We start from the raw sequence: 22,582 nt of genomic DNA on the forward strand, positions 1-22,582 counted from the left end.
TTTTTAGAGAGGGGAAGGCAGGGAGAAAGAGAGGGAGAGAAACATCAGTGTGTGGTTGCTATCCCTGCGCCCTCTACTGGGGACCTGGCCTGCAACCCTGGCCTGAGCCCTAGACTAGGAATTGAACTACGGACACCTTGGTTCTCAGGCTGGCCCTCAGTCCACTGAGCCACACCAGCCAGGGACTTTTGCCTTCATTATTAATGGATATTTTCACCAGGTTTAGAATTTGAAAGCTGCAATTATTTTTTTCAGCACTTTGAAGATACTACTTTTAGTTCCCATTGTTACTGCTAAGAAGTTAACTGATATTCTGTCACTCCTTTGAAGATTATCTTTTTTCTGTAATTGCTTATAATACTTTGTTTTTTTAATACTTTGATGTGTCTAGGTGTAATTTTTTTTCTCTATCCTGATGCATTATTATGTTGGGCTTCTAGAATCTATTGACTTAAAATATTTCTTTGGCTCTCAAAACTTCTTTGTCTTATTTTCAATTGCTGCTTCTGCTCCCTTTTCTTCTCCATTTCTTGGATGGCAATATTCCCTCCATTTGAAGTTGAATCTCTTTTGTGTTTTTCTGAATGCAGCATAGAGAGCTAAAAAAGTGAGTAGTCTCTTCTAACTTCCCTTCTGATTGATTAATTTACTCTTCTCTTCTATCTAATCTACTGTTAAGCCTATGATTTAAAATCTTAATTTCAATTATTGCCATTTTTGTTCTAAATTTAAAAATTTTTTTCGAATCAATTACTATTCTCTCCCAGAAGTTTCAAAGTTTTACTTTTATTTCTTTGAACATTGCATAGTTTTTTTTATGGTCTGTACCTAGTAAGTACAATACTAGAAATCTTTCATTGCTGGCTGGTTTTCTTCTGACTGTTGCTTCTGTTCTCCTTATATCTTGTTTCCTTATGCCTTAGTCATCTCTAACTATTTTCTGGAAGTTGTACGTGAAACAGTTTTTTGTGGGGTTAATTTGAGGCCTTTTTCCAGAGATTTCATTGGCTCTGCCAGGTGCTTGAAGCACTGTTAATTTGGGACATCCTTGAGACACTGGAATGACAGAGCAGGGGAAATCAGGTTTCTGTTCCCGGGAGAGGTGGTTTACTTCTTGCTGACCCTTCTCCTGAGAGTTGTAGCCCTTCCAGGCTTTTATCTTTCCCCACTCATTTGCCCCGTTCTTTTTTGGGTTTGGCAAATGCCTTTAGAGAAAAAGTGGGTTCTCCTTGATTTTTTTTTGCCTGGTAATTTCTCATATCTTGTTAGTTCTTTAATGCTTATATGAAAAAACACGTTTTATTTGGCATCCTTTATTGTCTTTAGAGGCAGAGTTGCCTACTCGACCATTACCAAAAAGTAGGCTACTTATCTCATGGAATTTAATTTTACCTAGACATTTTTATGTAAAACAACTTGTATCAGATAGTTAGCTGAGTAATTTGTAGAAAAAGGTCTAAGATAATATATGATGGTATGATTAGTAAGGTAAGATCCATTTTGTTCAGCATAGTTACGTAATAACAGCTACCAATTATCTGTAAGTTTCTGTGTACCATGATCCTGTACTAAAAACTTTCTACATGTTGTCTGACTTAATTCAACCTCTGAGGTGTAGGTATTATTACTATGTTGTCTCTTTTACAAATGAAGAAATCAAGGCTCAAAGATGTTAATGAGTTTGTCCGTGTCACAGAGTTTAATACACGGGTAAGCTGGTAGTCACTCAGGCCTTCTGACTCTGAACTTTAAACCTCTATACTTTACTCTTTGTAGTGCTACAAGAGCATATAACAAGAGGACCTGATTTAGTCATGGAAACGGGAGATTTCCATGAAGAAGGAAATCTGAGCTGACATCTGAAGGTTGAGTATGAGTTAACAAGGTGGAGGCTTTGAGCCTGCAGGGATGCTTTGAGGTTTTGAGAGAGGTCTGGGGTGGCTGTTAGGAAGATCGTCAGAATATGTGGCTCTGGGGGATTCTCTTCTATGGATGTCTACGAGCCTTATGTCTGGTTTACATGGTGTATCCTTCCCATTTTAAAACTGGCTGATTCCTGATGGTGATGCAGTAGGAAGGACACAGCACCACCTCTGAGTTTACTCTTGCCAAAAAATAACTGAACCTGAATTTAATAAAGGCTCTAGATATATCCAGTTTGCAAGAAATATAGAAGCTGGAAAAATATGTTAAATGATGAGAATACAATAAGCTGAATTTGAAACGAGGATAACTCTGCAAGACAAATGGCCTATTTCTTCAACAAGTATGTGGCATGTTAAAAAGGGGGCTGGGACGGTTAAAAATTAAAAGAAACTTAAGAGTGCTAAATATGGACCTTGTTTAAAAAATTGTCAGACACTTGGGAGAAATCGAACATAGATTAGATATTATAGTAAGGAATTGTTATTTTTATTAGCTATGATAATGAGTCTGTATTTGTTAGAGATATATACCGAAATATAAGTGGGTAAGGAAGAAATGTGACAAGGGAAGAATGTTGGTTATTATTGAAGCTACAATAGATTGGTGAATACATGAGTTCATTATATGCTCTCTGTACTGTTGTGTATTTTTGAAAATTTTCTCTAATGAAAAGTAAAAAAAAAATCTAGCTGAAAGGTGATAGCAGCTGAAGTTACTCAACATTTTCATGAAGGATCTTTATTTAAAATAAAGGTGGTAGGGTTGAACTTAGTGGGTGATTGAGTTATTGAAAGAGACCAGCGTTTAAAGAGAGAAAGGACTCTGATGTGAAACTGCAAAAATGGCAGAATATTAGAATTTGTAATATGCTACTAGGTTTAGCTAGAAATAAATTGTCAGTGGTGGCCAATAAATTGTTTATTTGGATTTCACCATCCGAAGCAGCTAGAGAAGGGCAGAAGGTGCTTTGGAAGAAATCCTGAACTGGCAGCAAGCAGGCCTGCCTCTGATCAGTCATGGCTCAGATGGCTCTAGTACCTGATATATTGGTACAGCTCTCCCTACACTCTTTTCTGCCAGCGACGAACAGCTAGAGTTTTCTTCTGAAGGTCTTCTCAAGTCCTAAAATTCCATGATGCTAATGAATGTGTGGGATTGTGCCTCTGGAGAGGAGGGATTATACTCGCATATAAAATAACCCAAGGAAGTTTTTTTCTATAGACTGGTAGAATCTTAGATAACAAGAGCAAGTGATGGTAGTTTAGACCGACTGTAAATTTTTTTTTAGACCAAAATTAAACAAATTTTATTTAAATACAAGTCCTCTGTTTCAGAACTTTTATGATAAAAAATGTCAGAGGAAAAGGATGACAAAAAAGATGCAATTTGTTAAAATTAGACAAAATGTATGGTTTTAAATTTCCATTCCCTCTCTCTCCAGTGAGAGTAACAAAGCTGATTCCATTTCAGAATGTATTTTTTAAGTCTACTCCTTAGACTTCTGAGGAAATCAAACATTATTACCTCTTAATTTTGGGAAGCCATTTTTTCATTTTTCTTTATTAATACAGATAAGGGAAATTACTGGCTTTTCTTTCTCTTTTTCGCCTCAGTGTTAGTATCATTTAGTTGCCACTGCATTAAATTATATCAATATGTAGTTTGCATTGGAAGTAAATTTAGATTTGGATTAACAATAGACTCCATGTGCTTTGTATCTGAAGCAAAACCAGCATATGAAACTATAGTTATCCTCCAAACAAATTAGGGTTAATTATACATTTACAAACAGATTCACAGCATGTTTCTTGTAAATAAAAGTTCTGTGGTCTTACAATGATTAGTCAGTGTACCCAATTTTGACAGTATCGTCTTCAGAAACGTATCTATAACATGGGCAAAGCTGCAGTTTTTCATTGGTAGTTCTAAATTCTAGCCTCTTCAGAACTAAATGATTTTTATCAACAGCCTATACTTCAACACAAAGAAATCATTTTTCTCCTCCTCTAATGCCTGACACATAGATAGCTATGCATGTTGTGTATGCTCTTGGCTGAGTAAAAAAAACAATGTCTGAAGGTTATTAAAGCTTTAAAGAAGAAATTCTTTTACTACTGAATTTCAAGTCACACACACAAAATAGGTGAGAAATTCTTTTATCGTATTTAGAATCAAAATATCCCTTAAAATATTTACATTTTACAGTAAAAAGGATAGCAAAACACAAGATCATGTACAAGCTTAAGTGTTCAAGTTTCTGAAGAGCCAGAAAAGGAAAGGAAAATAATGGCCTACCACAAAGCTGTAGTACATATGGTAGTAAATGCCTTCAATGAGTGCAGATTAAAGCAGTAAATGTACTTCTTGGGATTCTGATTCTTGGTCAAAAACTGCTCAAAAAACTGATTAATATAACCTGATTATGAAGTCACTTGCTTTTCTGTTGCTTCTCTACAGTTTAAAAACAGTGCAATTTAAAACTTACAGAGCACACATTACTCTCAAATCAGTAGACTGACTGTAAATTTGTATGTGTGTGTATCATACAGAACCCATTGTTGCTAACCTCTGACCTACTTAGAAGTAAAGTCCACCCAAGAAAGTGGCACTCCATTCATTCTTGGAGATAGTCCAGTGAATTGTTGGACTGGTCTAGAACTTTCGGGTCAGACACTATGCTTTTATTTTTTGAGAAGCAGCTTTCAAAAGATAACAGCTTATTAGCATCATGTGCTTTTCACATTATCTAGATAAATATTTCTCTTTATGTTGGTATGTGTGTAAAACCCCATTTTTAAATATCTATAGGAGAACATTGTAAGATAGGGTTTGTTCCCATCATTCTTTAAATCATCTTTCTAAGATGCTACAAAAGTTTTGACACATGAATGACTTAAATTACTCCAGAGTAATGGATTCTCTTAAATAGAATTTCATTCAATACCTATGGTACTTTTTTCTCTTTTAATTTAGGCAACTCAACATTTTTCATTGCCAATCTCTACTTTGGTTCTGCAAGCGAAACCATATCTCCAGCAGCCGCTAAAGCCCAGGAGTCCAGTAAATCATCAAACAAATGACTGAAAAACAGGTAAACTTGAAATATTTGAAACCAGCGTTTCTCAAAGTATGTGGTAAAGAATACTCCATCTGCAAATATGGAAGGTGTTACTTTAAAAGGATTCTATTGGGGGATGTGAAGTGCAGCGTAGGGAAAATAGTCAATAACAGTATAATAACTGTGTGTGGCGCCAGCTGGCTACTGGGAATATTGGGGGGGCCACTCTGTAAAGTAGATGATTGTCTAACACTATGCCGCATACCTGAAACCAATAGAAAGTAATACTGAATGTGAACTGTAATTGAAAACTATAAAGATTCTTCAGTAATTTTGAGAAATGCCAGGTTACAGTCTGTTAAATGATTTCATTATTCTAAGACTTCACAGCACTATCAGTCTCCAAAGGCAGGCTCTAGTACACAGCGTTTCCTGCTTACAGTATTTCATCAGATGAGTGTTCTGCAGCACATGCTTTGGAAAATGCCATTCAGAATTTGCAAGCAATCATGTTATTCTTTCTCTTAAAAGAGATGTCACAGAATAACACGTATAATTGGATCATTGAGTATTCGTGACAATATTATTTACAGAGGATTTTGTTTTTGTGAGTCATACCAGACCTGCACTGAGATACCCACACAGAGCATTTGACTCCTAAAACAGATCAGTAATAATTTTAGTTCTGCGTCATTGATCCTTATGATCAGAGGACCTGCAGCATAAGTAAGAGGAAAGGTTGTGGGAAGGAGGAGAGGTGTACAAAAGATAAAGAAGGGAAAGAAAGTCAGCAGTCAAAGGGAAAGATTTACATGGCTCTGTAAGTCAAAGCTGTCAAGGAGTCATCAGGGCAATTTGTTCCTTTTTTGTGTTGATAGAATCTTTAATGTTAGAGGGGCATTTGGATGTCGGGAGTAATATTTTTAGTCATGCTTTGTCTAAATTATTACATTTAAGCTATTATAGTATTTATATACTATATAGTAGTAATAAAATGTACTTATTGTATAAGTTATATTTTTCAAGCATTTAAACATTGAAAATTCACTTAAATTGCCTTTGCATAAAAGTTAATACCTTAAAAAACAAAAACACCTCACCCTGTGATTTCAAAATTGATCACTGTGGTTAATATTAAAAGCCTGTTATAAAACTACTGTATCAGTACTGTGGATTTAAATGTGTCATTTTAAAAAGTCATCTCTATTTCTATTCCTATTTGTATTTTATGTCCTTATTACTTTTTTTTCCATTGTTTTGTTTTTATTCACAATCAAGAGTTAGAATCCCCTCTCAGCTGTATGACATAAAGACATGTTTAGAATCAGGGATACAAGACGTGAGAGACCTCACAGAGTGATTCTACTAGAATCAGTTACCTAGATGGGTAGACAGACTCCTTTGTTGCTGTTTTAATCCTCGCCTGAGAATGTGTTCATTGTTTTTAAAGAGAGAAGGAGGAGAGGAGGATGGGGAAGGAGGGTAGGTGGGGTGGGTAGGGGGGGAGAGAGAGAAACGGAGAAACATCAGTTAGCTGCCTCCCACATGTGCCCCTACCAGGGATTGAACCTGCAACCTAAGTATGTCCCCTAACCAGAGATCCAGCCCACAGATCTTTGGTTTATGGGACAACACTCCAACCAACTGAGCCACCCAGCTAGGGCGAGAGACTTCTTTTTATAGTTAGACCAGGTCCATTGTACAAAGAGATACCTAAATTATTGGCTCCAGTGAGTCATATTTTTTCCCTTTCTTTTTTTTTTTTTTGGTGACCTTAGTCATTGTTAAAATGATACTTGTTTTCAAGCGACTCATCTTCTCTTTACTATTCAGTTAATATAATCTAGTTTGCAGCTGTTTCTTTTGATTGGGATCTGGTCTGGTTCAGTTACATAAAAAAATCTAAGGTTCACTGCAATTACAAGGGTTTTTTTTTTTTTAAGTCATTTTGTTTTAATGATTGAATGTGCATGAAAATTTATATTAAAAACTTTCAGATAAAAAGTTTCAAAAACAAAGGAAATTACATACAAGAGTCTGTTTCTTCACTTTAGAGTCTAAAATTGATTCTTTACTCTCTCCTTTGCAATTGCAGCGAGAAGAAGCAGAATGGGAGAGCATAAATGTGCTGTTGATGACACACGGCTTACAACCTTTGTGTCTAGTCAAAAGAACTGATCTTAAAGGTAATCAGATCCTGTTCTTGCTCCTTATGGTAAAAAGCTATTTTTCGTTTTAAAATATTTTTATCTTAATTTTTTGCCATACCTTTACTTTTACCTATTTGTATTACATGTTTAAAAATGTAGATCTCATCATTTTTGACAAACAGTCATCACAAAGGATGAGACAGAACTTGACGACATTGGTGGAGGAAACAGCCCGTCAACAAAACATGATCCAGGAGCTCATAGAAACTAATCAGCAGCTTAAGTAAGAAAATGGAAAAAAAAATCTCTCTTGAGTTTTTTGTATCCAGATGGTATGCATTCTAGAAATGACTACCTTGAAAAGAATCTTGAAATTTAACTTTTCACTTTGAGTAAATAATTAAGTTAAAAATATTTTTAATAGGTAATTTTTTTGGTAATAGCTTAAATATGTAATGGTACCATATATTTCTTCTTTTGGTTTGTATAAGATAGAAATTTTAAGAATGCAAAGAAATTTTAGAAATTCATTATGTTGTTAGATGTAGGTTTGTTGATGTGATTTGTGTTTATTATTAGAAAAGAACTTCAGCTAGAAAAATGCCGAGTAGTAGATCAGGAACAACGAGCTAATGACTTGGAACAAATTTTGGAGAGTGTGAAATCCAAAGTCAGCGAATTGGAGGATGAATCCCTAAATAGGGTTTGCCAGCAGCAGAATAAAATAAAAGATCTTCAAAAGGAGCATAAAGCTCTACAGGTACTGAGTTCTATTTTTGTACATGATTGTACTAAAACAGCTCATTAAGGTCACAGGGACCTCCATGTTGCTGAATTCAGTGGTCTTTACTTTTCTTGACCTGTTACTGTCCCTTCTTGAGATTCTTCCCTTGGTTTCTAGACTATCTTCTCTTTTGATTTCCTTCTGATCCCACTACTGGTTCTTTTCACCTCCCTAATTTCTCAGTGTTGGGATCCATAGACCTTTTCTCTTCTGCGTATACTCTAACTTCCCTGGCGATAGCGCCTTATTTAAACCTGTAGCCCAGACCTCTTTCCTTAGTTCCCAACTCATATCCCACTGCCTACTCGGTATCTCTACTGGATGTCGAACAGAGGCATCTAGAACTTAACATGCGTAAAACTGAGTTCCTGAATTTTCCTCTCCAGACTTTCTTCTTTTAGTCTCCACTGTGGTCCACGTCACCTTCATTTCTCTCCTGCTTCTCTCTTGGTCTTGCTGCTTCTCCCCTTGTCTTTCCAATGAGCTTTCAACATCATAGCTCAAAACTCTCTAGTGGTATTACCTCCATTTTATACCTGTTTTACGCACTAACATTTTCACATTTATGACAGTCTCTGGAGCTAGCACCCATTTAAAGATAGCCTCAATACTGAAGTCCTTGAATGAAGCAGCTTGATAGAAACAGTGAAGATGGCTTTGTGTACAGTATTGGTAGGACAGCATGTACTAGATGTGCATATCATAGTTATGTGTTTTGAAATTTTTCTTACAGGCAAAATGTCAGTATTACAAGAAAAAACGATTGGAGCAACAAGAGACTATTGCTCTTTTGCAAAAGGACATTTATAGATTAACAAAGGAGGAAGAAGAGCGCATTGTCACTCAAAACCGAGTGTTTTCTTATCTCTGCAAAAGAGTGCCTCATACCGTCTTGGATAGACAGTAAGGTTTACTTCATATATTGATTTGTAGGTAGATTCATCATTTTTTTAAAAAACTAATTTTATCTTGGGAGTGGTTTTATATATATATATACACACACACACATACACACACACACACATTATATATATATATCTCATAAACTGGGTTCTACTTTCTGTGTAGCATGATAAAAATCTCCAGGATTTCTAAGCAAAGAAATTAAGCCTAGAGACAGAACGACAAGTTAGTATTGAGTTGTAATAGTTTAGGTGAGAGATAATGAAGGCTGTGTTAAGGCTAAAAGCAAGTTATTGCAGAGATGGACAGAAATTGTCCAGACTGACTGATTAACTCCTCTCCTTCTTTCTACAACTATAAAGATTGTTAGATTACATGCTAGGTTTGGGGAACAGGGAGGGAAGTTGATCAATTTGTTTATGGCCATGTGCTTAGATACCTTCTGTCAGCCATGTAGAAATATTAGGCCTGCAGTTGGAAGGACTAAACTCCAGAGAACTTCCAAATCTCAGGTAGACAAAGAGGCAGAAGAGAAGTTACGTGTATTCGGGTGTCAGGATAACCAAGGAACAGAGTGTTTCAAGGAGGAGAAGATGTTAAGTATTACATGCTACCTCATCAGTTTATGTGTTTACCTTCTGCCTGTCTTATTTGCTCAGAATGCTCAGTTTGACACACAATATTTCCTCCGTAAAAGTTTGTTGAAGGTAGCAGGTAACAGTCACCCAGAATGAATGAAGGAAGGAAAAGGTAGACATGGAATGGTGGCATAGGGGGAAGTGTGGAGGTAAGAGGGTTTTTAAGGATGTAAAGGACATTAAAGCATATCTGCAGGATAATATGAAAGCTGGTATGTGTTGGGATGGAGAAAGGTTGAAGAGAAAGAATAATCCAGAAGGTTATATTAAAATCACAATTGGTTGAATTAGTTCTAAAGGGACAAGATCAGTAAGTTTCCCAAGATAGGAGGGAAATAGTATGAAATTCACTTTAAAAAGAATAACATGAAAATATGTTACTTTATTTTTCTTCGAGGATTTTTAAATTATAGAAGCAGTGCATGCTTATAAAAATTCAAATAATATAAAAATGTTTAAAGTAAAATGTTATAGATCTGCTTAGCCCCCTAATTCCCACATCCTAGAGATAGCCGCTTTTTAAAAAAATTATGTTTTCATGGGTTCCAGTGGCACAGCCTCCCCTATCACCAAAACTGGGTACTTGAGATGCACCCTTCGTGTGATCTGAGTACACCCTCCTCTTGTAGTTGAGCCTTGGTTGCTGTTGGCAGATCAAAGGGAGGGATTTACCCAGGCCAGTCAGCTGCAAGGACTGGCTGTGACCACCAACCTCTGCCCTCTGTGGAGGATCAGCTGAATGGGGGCAGGGTGGTGGTGCTCCAGTGTGGTCTGTAGCTGTCCACTCGGTGCGCATGCTCCGGGGTTTCCCCGGTGGTGCCAGCCAAGGTCAGCCCCAACCTGTGTGTTGCCTGGGGCCATACTGCCTGAGCTATAAAGCGATCTGAAATGGCTGCTCCTTGTGCCAGTCTTGGAGATTCCAAGGTGAAGCCAAGCTGTGAATCTAGGCTGGCTGTTGCTAGTGCCCAGGTCTGAGGCCACTTAGCAAGAGGTATGGAGGCTGGGGGCTCACTGAGGCCAGCTGTTGCTTGTTTGAGAGGTTTTAAGAAGTTGTGAAGCATGAGCTAAGGCCAGCCATTCATATGGAATTGCAGCTGGATCGGGCCTACAAGTTAGGTGGGATGCAGTCTCAGGGGATCTCCAGGGCTGGGCAAACAGTGTTAGCCAGCCCTGGCTATACTGTTTGGCCCTGGCGATACTCAGCCACTCCTGGCTGAGACTGCATGGAGTCTCAGATATGGCACCTACCTGCCGGCTCTGTGGCTCTGGGGAGAGGGCTCAGAAAAGGGACAGTGGCCTCTGCCCATATTTCTGTTGTTGAAAGTTGTCTCCCAGCTCTCACCTTGATGCCAGACACTTCAGTTTTTCCCTGTATGCCACTTGTGTCTTTCAAGCTGCTACCCTGGTGCCTGAGCTCAGAGGGAGTGAGTCTCATTAAGTCTGAGTGTGGGTTCTGTAAGAGGAACTGCTTGGGACTCGAGAAATTTCTTTCACCGACTCAATCCAAGCTGGTTTGTGCAGCCAGAAGTTATGAGGACTTTGCTTACTAGCACTGGAACCCTGGGCACGGGGCCTGGTGTGGGGCTGCGACTCCCCACTCCTGAGATAGCCTTCCCAAATTTTTATCCACCACACGTGCAGGTGGGACCAGCCTGTTCCGCATCTCTTCCCCTCCTGTCACTTTGAATGGATGTAGTTTCTTTAATCCCATAGTTGTCAGATTTTCATTCAGCTTGATTTCCGATGCTTCTGAGTGATGGTTGTTCTATATTTTAGTTGTAATTTTGATGTGGTTATGTGGGGATGCAAGCCATCTTGACTGGAAGTCTACATTATTTCTTCTAATACTTCAGCATTTTCTATAGTATGGGTGTGCTGTTATTTATATAACCTTTTCCTCATTGAAGAATAAATTGTTTCTGCATTTTCACTTTCCTTAATAATGGTACAATGAGCAACTTTGATCATCTTGAGTTATAACTTTGGGCAAATACTTCCTGTGGGAGTGATGCTGGAGAGAGGTAGAATTGTGACAAGGAGAATATACATTTAATATGTTGAGATGTAATGTTTGTGGTTATTTTTAAAACTATACTTTGAAATTAATATAAAAATATATGATTTAGGCCCTGGCTGGTGTGGCCCAGTGGATTGAGCACCAGCCTGCAAACCAAACAATTGATGATTTGACTTCCAGTCTAGAGCACATGCCTGGGTTGCAGGCCAGGTCCCCAGTAGGGGGCGCATGAGAGGCAGCCACACAATGATGTTTCTTTCCTTTTCTTTCTCCCTACCTTCCCCTTTCTAAAAATAAATAAATAGGAACAACTGTAAAGGACACATGGACAAAACCAAGGGTGGGTAGAAGCAGGGGAGGGAGGTGGGGATGGCTGGGGTAGGGGGGAGAGTGGTGGGGGGTAAATGCAGACAACTGTACTTGAACAGCAGTAAAATAATTTTAAAAAATTAAAAAAGAAAAAATATTATATATATATATGATTTAGTGTACTAATTCTGGCAAAGCCACTTAAAAATTTTATAAGCTTGCTAGAGTAGCTGTACATTTGTCACTGTAATTTGAAATTATGTAGAGAGAACAGGAAATGCTACAATATCACATTTTGAAAATAATTACATTTATTTTCTGGTTTCTAGGTTGCTTTGCCTAATTGATTACTATGAATCTAAAATTAGAAAACTTCATAAACAAAGGTATGACTAATTCTGTATTACAGTTTTTAAAGTTATTATCCAGTCATGAATCACAGCAAAAGTTTTCACAGCCTTTAAAACTTAATATGTGCTTTGGAAATCTAATGTGTGACTATGAATTTCTTCAATAAAAATTAAAGACTCTATGTTACTGCTTATGTTAAAATGTATTGTATTTATATTACATGTATATTTACTTCATCAAAATATTGCTCACAGAAAAAATAGAATTTGCTTTTATTTTGAGGTATCATATCGTGTTCTAATATCTTGAGCCATTGGATAATAACTAGGAATATGCACAGTGTGCATAGGATTAGATTAGCTGCCTACAAAAATACAGTTAAATTAATACACAGATTTTCATGAGATAAAGATAAAATATCCTAGTGAAAACACAGGCATAGAGAATAAAACACACTTATCATTTCTGATTAAAGAAATTAAGGGTAAAGATAAAAATAATGGTCTTCGATTAACCTAAAATAGCTGAACAATATCTAAGGCCAAATTATCCAAAATGCTTTAATATAAGGTCATTAAAACTAGCTATTCTGTTTCATTGTTTGTAGATGGAGTGGCTGTTTTAACAAATCTTTGCTTGAGCATCTTCTCTGTGCCACGTTCCTTTTTAGGTACTAAGGCTATCATAGTAAACAGATAAATTTTCTACTTTCACCAAGCTTACATTCTGGTATTTTTTTCATTTTTATTGTATTTTTCTCATTACCATTTATCTCCCCTGTACCCCTTTCCGCCTCTACCCATCCCCCCACCCTGTTCCCCACCCCCTGCAATCACTGCTGCCGTCAGGACCAGTGACAGAGCTGTGCTGGTTGCTGACTTCTTCTAGCTCCTTGGAGACTTTTAAAAAAGTAGGATGGAGGGAAGACAGGAAAAGAACAATTAATGATAAAGCAACTCCTTGCTTCATTCTGTTCAGAAAACAGTATTATAAGTAACTTCACAGACCTTCTGATTTTCAAATGAAATTGTTATCTTTTAGATGGTAGGTGTGGTGTTGGATTCCACAGAGCTAGGACAGAGTTTTGGATATGGTCCTTACTTTCTAGGATTTTACAGTTTGTTAAGGGAGGTAAAATGTATCCACATAATAATTAAGAACAATAATGTGAGGCTTAAACAACACTAATAATATCATAATAATTACTAAAAATTGTACAGGCAGTAATAGATGAGTATAAAACAAGAACAAATTAGTGACTAGGGAAGCTTTTGCAAAGCATATGGGGGTTGTGCTTGAGCTTGAAGGATAAGTAAAATTTGGGAAAGCAGAAAGAAAAAAGATAAGGCTGTTTTAGACTGCTTGGATGTTATGAACAGTAGTGCCTAAATATAAAAGTATAGATTTTTTATGTCACTGTAATTAAGCCAGTTTGGCAGGAGTTCAGGGGATTTGTTGGTATATTCATAGATAGAATATGAATATATTCATATTCATAGACCTCTCTATAGGTCATAACCTATAGAGAGCAGTCATTCAAATCTGGACCAAGGGGAAGCTGTGAATGAATAAGAGGACATTATTTGCCTGGGAGAGAAAGAAGGCATTTTTTTCCTTTAATACAGCAAAACTGGGTGATTGGATTATAGATATGTGTATTAGGGTTCTCAAGAGAAATAGAACCAGTAAGATGTACATTTGTGTATAGAGAAAGATTTATTTAAAAGGAACTGGTTTATGTGATTGTGAGACTGGCAAGTCTGAAATCTGTGAGGCAGGCCTGCAGGCTGGAGCCCCAGGGAAGAGTCGATGTTGCAGTGTTGAGACTGGAGATGTGCAGGAGGCACAGCACCGCCCGTTTTGGAGGTCTCAGTCTGCTCTGGAGGCCTTTAGCTAATTGCATGAGGCCCACCCGCATTATGAAGGTTAATCTGCTTTACTCGAAGTCTGTTGACTTAAATGTTTATCATATCTAAAAAAATAACCTCAGAGCAACATCAGAACTGGTGTTTGACCCAACAGTTGGGCACCAGAGCCTAGCCAAGTTGACACTACAGTGAACGATGACAATACATAAGAGTAAAGAGAAGGAGAATGAAGAATTTCATGGCTGAAATGGTTGCAAACTTTTATGCTCGTGGAGTCAAGAATGAGGAACATGACAGAAGGTAGTTAGATGGGGCCTGTGGCAAAGTGGAGATCTGTGCACATCTGTCTCAAGGGGGCAGTTGCTACATCCCCTAACTAGTTGATGCCATGCAGGAATGTGTGCTCCATGTGGCTAGATCTGTTGGTTTTCAAGAGAAGCTACAAGGTTCAATTTATAAATGAAATCAGATTTTTAATGTTCACCATTAACTCAGTGTGTTAAAAAATATGTGGTGCAAACCAAGTATCAGTTACGACCTTTGGCCTATGTCTTTAGTAAATTTGACTCTAGATTCAGGGGTTGGCCAAGATTTTTCCCTAAAGAGCCAGACAGTAAGTATTTTAGGCATTTTAGACACTATAGTCTCTGGCAGCAACTCAACTCTACTGCTGTAGCATGAGATCAGCCATAAACAATATGCAAATGAATGAGCATGTATTTCATAAACTTTAATTACAAAAACTGTTGGGCTTCTAGATGTAGTCTACAGGTGGCAGTTTGCTAGGTGCTGATCTAGATGATGAAGAGAGTTTGGGATTTTTTAAGAGTAGAGAATTTTAGGATACCCATCACTGAAGCCTTTCATGTAGAATATGGTGTGAGAGGTTGCCTCTAAAGTTGTGCAAACTGGGGTTCTCTGACCAAAAATGACAAAGGGATTGATGCCATTGTGGGGGTCGTGTTGAATTTGGTTGTCATGAATTTGTAGTGAAAATCTGAGATTGAAGAATGAGAAGTTAGGAGGAAATGAATTTTTCACTTAATCCCATCATCACTGACTAGTTGAAGTGAAATGTTTTGGCCTGTACAAACTGCTTAGATCAGATATTTGGACTGAATGTCTCTGATGAAGGGAGAAGGAGGTAGGAAGAAAATAGGGGCTACATAATAAATATTGTTCTTACAGATTAGAAAATTCAAAATCATTTTGACTTTGCAGCAGTATAAAACCTCTCTTAAGGAAGGGATTTTCAGAGTTCATGGACTGAACAAAGTTTGTAAGCTCAGCCTCCCTTCTAAGAGTGAGTACAAATTTGATAGTGAGACTAGCAATTCAAAGTGGATTTTGAGATCTATAAATAGGATATTAGCATCCCCTGAAGAAGCAGGAGTACTCTAAAAGGAGGGTGTGATAAATAACAAGTATTAAATTACTAAAGAAGAGGTGATGGAAGCATTTAAAGATGAAAGAAGTGGAAGAGGAGAAAAGGAGGGAATACAGGCTGCAATTGGAGGTCTAACCAGGATAAGAACAGGAAGCACAGGGGTAGGAAGTGTGTACCTGCAGAGCTCAAGGAGCAAAAGTGTGTACCTGCAGAGCTCAAGGAGCAACACCAAGGAAGAAGACAGACAGGACACGGGCCTCTTGCAGAGTCAGTGTTGTTTTTCTCACCATGAAACACTAAAAGTGATGTTCATGTGCCACACAGGGGCAACCAGACAAAGCTGCAGTTGGAAGCAGCTGGCTCAGGAACCCTGAACACCCCAGTGTCCTGAGGGCTGAGGGGGGGTGAATATCCTGGCACATATGTAGCCCTTTGTACAGCACACCTTTGGCACACCATTTTGGGGCTCCATTCTAGGGCACAGGATTGAGGCGTGCTCCCCACTGTGGACTGGTATTCCTTTTGGTCTCCATGCATAAGAAAACTCAGGGAAGGCAAAGGAAGCAGTGATCAAGGCAACAGAAATATGAATAGAAGCGTACCTTGTTTTACTGCACTTCTCTTTATTGCGCCTCACAGAGATGTCGCATTATTTTTTACAAATTAAAGGCAAGACCCTTCATCAGCAAAAACATTGCAAGACTTTGTTTTATTGTGGTGTTCTGGAAGTCTGAGAAAACTGCAAACATGCTATAACCTCTGAAAAAGGAAAAGTAAATTTTCAAATGATAGGCTTTCAGCTATGTTACTTTACCTACTTTTCTTTACCCAATATTAATATAGCAATATTTTCTCTTTATCCCTAAGTAGCATCATCTTTAACATTTGGCCCCTCTTGGAGGCTTCTGGAGGCCATTGGAGAAAGGATGGAGAGGAATTTGGCTGTGGGGATTGCAAGTCCAAATGAGAGCTTGGGGACATGCTTAGAATTATATTTCTACTTCAGGAAAGTCTTTCAATAATAAGTAAAGGACTACAGGAACATAGCATAAGAATTCTTTACTGGAGCCCTGGCTGGTGTAGCTCAGTGGATTGAGCACGGGCCTGAGAACCAAAAAATTGAGGTTCGATTCCCAGTCAGGGCATATGCCTGGGTTGCAGGCCAGTTCCCAGCAAGGGACTAGTTCCCACCAGGGGTCGCATGAGAAGCAACCATACAATGATATTTCTCTCTGTCTCTCCTTCCCTTCCCTTCTAAAGATAAATACATAAAATCTAAAATAAACTTTTTAAAAAAGAATTCTTTCCTGGAACCTTTTTCCCTTTAGGTGTGCATGTATTTAAAATTGTCCTCCATGTTAGCTTTCTTTGGAGAACAAGTGTAGCCATAGTGGCAGATATTTGGGGTGTGTCTAGAGAATGATGTGAGTGCGTAGATTTTGATCTGAATCTCTGCACTACTGCTTACTATTTGTGTGACTTTGAACAAGTTACATGCTGCCTCTAGGCATTACTTCCCAGTCTGTTAAATGTGAAATCATTATCCTTGTCATTAACCATCTTTACTAAAACGGCTATTTGTTCAAGGTTAGAATGTGCTTTAGAAGGTCTAAGAGCTATGTTAGTACCGCACTCTGCAATAGAAAAGCAATACAAGCCACAGACATAATTTTGCAGTTTCAGGTAGCCAAGATAAAAAGGGAAAAGAAACAAATGAAATGAATTTTAATATTTTATTTAACATTCTAAATATTATCATTTCAATATGTAATCAGAAAGAACAATATTAATGAATTATTTAATTCATATTTTTAGTTCAGTTATTTCTTTTTCATATTAAATTATTGAAATATGAATATTGTAACATAGCTCAATTCAGACACTAGGGATCACTGGGTCAAAAGGCAGGTCCATTTTTAGTTTTTTCAAGTGTCTCCACATTGCTTCCCACAGAGGCTGCACCAGTCTCCATTCCCACCAGCAGTGCACAAGGGTGCCCCTTGCTCCATTATTTGCCAGCACTTGGTTTCCTGATCTGTTGATGATTGCCATTCTGGCAGGTGTGAGAGGGTATCTCACAGTGGTTTTAATTTGCATTTCTCTGATGATTAGTGATATTGAGCATCTTTTCATATGTCTCTTGGCCATCTGTACGTCCTCGTTGGAGAAGTGTCTGTTCAGGTCCTTTACCCACTTTTTAATTGGGTTGTCTGTGTTTTTGGTGTTGAGTTTTGTAAGTACTTTATAAATTTTGGGTATTAACCCTTTAGCAGATATGTTGTTGAGTATGTTCTCCCATTTTGTGGGCCATCCTTTTATGACGTTGATTATTTCCTCTGCTGTGCAAAAACTTTTTAGCTTGATGTAGTCCTATTTGTTTATTTTTTCTTTTATTTCCCTTGCCTGGGGAGATATATCTGATAGAAAATCTCTACAAGCAATGTCCAAGAACTTTCTGCCTATATTTCCTTTTAGGATTTTTATGGTTTGGGGTCTAACATTTAATTCTTTGATCCATTTTGAATTTATTTTAGTGTGTGGTGTGAGAACATGGTCTAATTTTTCTGTACTTATCTGTCCAATTTTCCCAACATTAGTTTATTGAATAAACTATCTTTAGCCCATCATATGTGCTTGTTTCCTCTTTCTAATATTGACTGTAAAGGTATAGGTTTATTTCTGGGCTCTCTATTCTGTTCCATTGATCTGTCTGTTTTTATGCCAGTACCATGCTGTTTTGATTATCATGGCTTTATAGTATAGTTTGATATTAGGTAGCATGATTCCTCCAACTTTGTTCTTCTTTCTCAATAGAACAGGATTGCTGTTGCTATGTGGAGCCTTTAGTGGTTCCATATAAACTTTTGAAATATTCGTTCTTGTTCTGTGTAATACGTCATTGGAATCTTGATAGGAAATGCATTGAATATATAGATTTCTTTGGGTAGTGCGGACATTTTAATGATGTTAATTCTTCCTATCCATGAATACTGTATGTGCTTCCACTTATTTGTATCTTTTTTGATTTCTTTTTTTCAGTGTCTTACAACTTTCCATCTTTCCAGATCTTTTACATCCTAGGTTAGGTTTATTCCTAGGTATTTTATTCTTTTTGAAGCAATTATGAATGGGATTGGTTTCTTAATTTCCCTTTCTGTTAGTTTGTAACTGGCATATAAAAATGCAACTCATTTCTGGATATTAATTTTGTATTCTGCTCCTTTGCCGAATTCATTGATCAGTTCTAGTAGAGTCTTGGTAGAATCTTTAGTGTTCTCTATATACATTATCATGTCATCTGCAAACACAGTTTTACTCCTTCCTTTCCAATTTGGATGCCTTTTACTTCTACTTCTTGTCTGATTGCTGTGTCTAGGACTTCCAATACTATGTCGGATAAGAGAGGTGAAAGTGGATGTACCTGTCTTGTTCCTGGATCTTAAGGGGAATGCTTGTAGTTTCTTCCCACTGAGTATGATGCTGGTAGTGGGCTTGTCCTATCTGACCTTTATTATGTTTAGGTGTATCCCCTATATCCCCACTTAGCTGAGAGTTTTTGTCATAAATAGGTACTGGATTTTATCAAATGCTTTTTCTGCATTTATTAATATCATGTGATTATTCTTCATGCTGTTTATGTGGTGAATCACATTTATTGATTTGCGGATGTCGTACCAACCTTGCATTCCTAAAATAGATCTCATTTGGTCATGGTGTATGATCTTTTTGATGCATTGCTGTGTTTGGTTTGCTAATATTTTGTTGAGAATTTTAGTATCTATGTTCATCAGGTATATTTGCCTGTAATTTTCTTTCTTTGTAATATCTTTATCTGGTTTTGGAATTGGGATAATACTGGCCTCAAAAAATGAGTATGGGAGCCCTTCCCCCTCTTGAATTTTATGAAATAGTTCAAGGAGCAGAGGTATTAGTTCTTCTGGAATGTTTGGTAAACTCCCTTTCGAAGCCATCTGGTCCATGGCTTTTGTTTGTTTGAAGTTTCTTGATTACTGTCTCAGTTTCAGTAGGTGTAATCTGTTTATTCAGATTCTCTGATTCTTCCTGATTTAGTTTTGGAAGATTGTATGTTTCTAGGAATTTATCCATTTTATCCAGGTTTTCCAGTTTGTTGGTGTACAGTTGTTCATAATATTCTTATAATCCTTTGAATTTTTCTGGTGTCAGTTGTTATTTCTCCTCTTTCATTTCTGATTGTATTTGTTTGCGTAGTCTCTTTTTTTCTTGATGACTCTGCTTAAGGGTGTTTCACTTGTGTATATCTTTTCAAAGAACCAACTGCTCAGTGGATTCATTGATCTACTGTATAATTTTTTTAGACTCCATTTCATTTGCTTCTGCTCTGATCTTTATTATTTCCTTCCTTCTACTCACTTCGGGTGTTGTTTGTTGTTCTTTCTCAAATTCCTTTAAGTGTAGAGTTAGACTGTTTATTTGAGCTTTTTCTTGTTTTCTGGGATAGGCCTGTAATGCTATGAATTTCCCTCTTAATATTGCTTTCCCAGGGTCCCGCAGATTTTGGATTGTTATGTTTCATTTTCATTTGTTTCAGGGTATCTTTTGATTTCTCCCTTGATCTTGTTGACCCATTCATTGTTTAATAACATGTTATTTAGCTTCTATGTTTTTGTGTGTTTTTTAGTGTTCTTCTTATGATTGATTTCCAGTGTCATAGCATTGTGATTAGAGAAGATCCTTGATATGATTTCAGTCTTCTTGAATTTATTGAGACCTAAATAAATGGTCTCAACAAATGTTTTGTGTCCTAACATGTGGTCTATCCTAGAAAATGTTCCATGTGCACTTGAAAAGTATGTATATTCTGCTTTGGGATGAAATGCTCTGAAGATAATCAATTAAATCCATTTGATCTGGTGTGTTATTAAAAGCTGGTTTCTCCTTGTTGATTTTCTGCCTGGAAGATCTAGCCATTGAAGTCAATGGGGTGTTAAAATCCCCAACTGTGACTCTATTTCTGTTGCTTCCTCCCTTGATGTCCATCAAGATTTGCTTCACATATTAGGTGCTTTGATGTTGGGTATGTAAATATTTACTAGGGTTATATCCTCTTGTTGGATTGTTCCCTTTAGCATGATATAGTGTCCTTTTTTGTCTCTAACTATAGTCTTGGTTTTAAAGTCTGTTTTGTCAAATATAAGTACTGCTACTCAAGCTTTTTGTTCCTTTCCATTGCATGAAATATCTTTTTCCAACTGTTTGCTTTGAGTCTGTGTGTATCTTTCTACTCGAGATGGGTCTCTTGGAGGCATCAAATGTATGGGTCTTATTTTCTTATCTATTCAGCTACCCTGTCCTATGTCTTTTGGTTGGAGCATTTAAGCCATTTACATTTAAAGTGATTATTGATAGATATGTATGTAGTGCTATTTTATTGTTACACAATTTTCTTGTGGTTTTTTTTTTGCCTTTATCTTTTTCTTTTAAAGTAAGCCCTTTAACGTTGTTTTGTTTGTTTTTGGGTTTGTTTGGGTTTTTTTCTGTTTGGTGGTACTGGTTTGGTGTTAACAAACTCCTGTAGGTTCTTCTTATCTGGGAAGCTCCTTATTTCTTCTTCAATTTTAAATGATAATCTTGCTGGGTAAAGTAGCCTTTGTTGTAGGTCCTTGCTTTTCATCGCCTTGAATATTTCACACCACTCTGTTCTGGCCTGAAATGTTCTGCTGAGAAATCAGATGATAGTCTAGTTGGTGCTCCCTTGTAGGTAACTACTTGCATTTCTCTTGCAGCTTTTAGGGTTCTCTCCTTGTCTGTAAGCCTTGTTATTTTACTTATGATATGTCTTGGTGTAGGTGTCTGGGTCCAACTTGTTTGGGCCTTTCTGAGCTTCATTTGAGCTTTTATACTGCTTCAGGTTATTAATTATTTTAATTAAAATAAAATGAGAGATTTTGTTTTTCAATTGCACTAGCCATATTTCAAGTGCTCATTAGCCACATGTGTTAGTGTTTACCATATTAGCCCAGTGTTAATGCATCAGGATTGTTAATAGTAATACTGATGTGATAGTACTTCACATTTCCCAGAGTGCTTTAATATCTTTTGTTTACTTTTAACACCAATTCTGTGAGACATAGATGACAGATAATATGTCTGTTAGACAGATGCAAAAACAAACCTGAGAGATTGACCTACTACTCAAATAACACAGCTTCTTAATGGTGGCATCATGACTTGAATTAGGACTATTAAATCTGTTGCTTTGTCCACTTACACTCTACATTTTTTTATAAAGTTTTTTTGGTGACTTAAAAGTACTAGAAGGAGAAAACAGTATGCTTTATTTATTCATTCAAGTATTTTTATGTATTTTAATTTTAATTTTATTTTTATTTTAGAGAAAACAGAAAGCAGAGAGAAAGAGAGGGAGAAAAGCATCAATATGTGGTTGTCTCTCATGTGCCCCCCATGGAGATCTGGCCTGCAACCCAGGCATGTGCCCTAGAACCAGCGACCCTTTGGTTCACAGGCTGACGCTCAATCCACTGAGCCACACAAGCCAGGGCCAACAAGTGTTTCTTCTCACTCATTCTTATGCCCCATACTCTTCTAGACAATGAGATACTGTGGTGAACAAGACAAAGTTCTGGTTTGCATGGCTCTTACATTCTGATTAAGGTGATAGTAAACAGGTACATGAAAATAGTACCTAATTCCTAATACCATTCTCTGTGAGAAGAAGTAGGAAATATGGCTTAAATTTTAATTCATATTTATATTATCAAACCTTTCTTGGATTGATTTATGTTAGCTAGAGTTCTTTGAAGATAGATTTCTTTGTAAAAAGTGTATTCATATATTTTTTCATAGGCAATACAGAGAAGATGAAAGTCAGTCAGAAGAAGACTACAGAAGTCTTGATGCCTCACTAACTTATAAAGGCCTTCTCATGGTATGGGGCTATACAACTCGTAAATACTTCTTATAAAGTAAAATAATCATCTAGGAAAGTTAACTGTTTTTCTATGAAATGTGTTGCAGTCATTACAGAATCAGCTGAAGGAATCAAAAGCTAAGATTGATGTACTTTTAATTGAAAAGCTGAATCTCCAGAAAGATTTGGAAACCAGGTGAGAGAAACTGAAGTCATTTTTATGTAACCTTTGGAAAATAAACATGTTGGAATTTGGAATGTTAAATTAGTCGTTCTAGCCC

The 22,582-nt window shown here is 37.1% G+C and overlaps 1 protein-coding gene across 4 annotated transcripts in view; it reads left to right on the top strand.

The window, feature by feature from the left end:
• Window positions 1-22,582, top strand: part of CEP70 (centrosomal protein 70) — a 59,184-nt gene that overhangs the window by 13,786 nt on the left and 22,816 nt on the right. For 3 of the 4 annotated variants that reach the window (XM_053669515.1, XM_037139421.2, XM_053669516.1), the window contains exons 2-9: window positions 4,900-5,017; window positions 7,080-7,170; window positions 7,294-7,417; window positions 7,714-7,894; window positions 8,652-8,821; window positions 12,115-12,171; window positions 22,238-22,319; window positions 22,409-22,497. In XM_053669515.1, coding sequence (XP_053525490.1) covers window positions 5,003-5,017; window positions 7,080-7,170; window positions 7,294-7,417; window positions 7,714-7,894; window positions 8,652-8,821; window positions 12,115-12,171; window positions 22,238-22,319; window positions 22,409-22,497 — 809 coding nt within the window. In that variant the 5' untranslated portion in view covers window positions 4,900-5,002. Of the gene's footprint in view, window positions 1-1,776; window positions 1,866-4,899; window positions 5,018-7,079; window positions 7,171-7,293; window positions 7,418-7,713; window positions 7,895-8,651; window positions 8,822-12,114; window positions 12,172-22,237; window positions 22,320-22,408; window positions 22,498-22,582 lie in introns of all 4 variants that reach the window. The other variant, XM_053669514.1, reaches the window with a different exon arrangement.

This window comes from Artibeus jamaicensis, unplaced genomic scaffold, assembly GCF_021234435.1.
Source record: "Artibeus jamaicensis isolate MK-2021 breed Jamaican fruit bat unplaced genomic scaffold, CSHL_Jam_final contig_519, whole genome shotgun sequence".
Classification (NCBI taxonomy): Eukaryota; Metazoa; Chordata; class Mammalia; order Chiroptera; family Phyllostomidae; genus Artibeus; species Artibeus jamaicensis.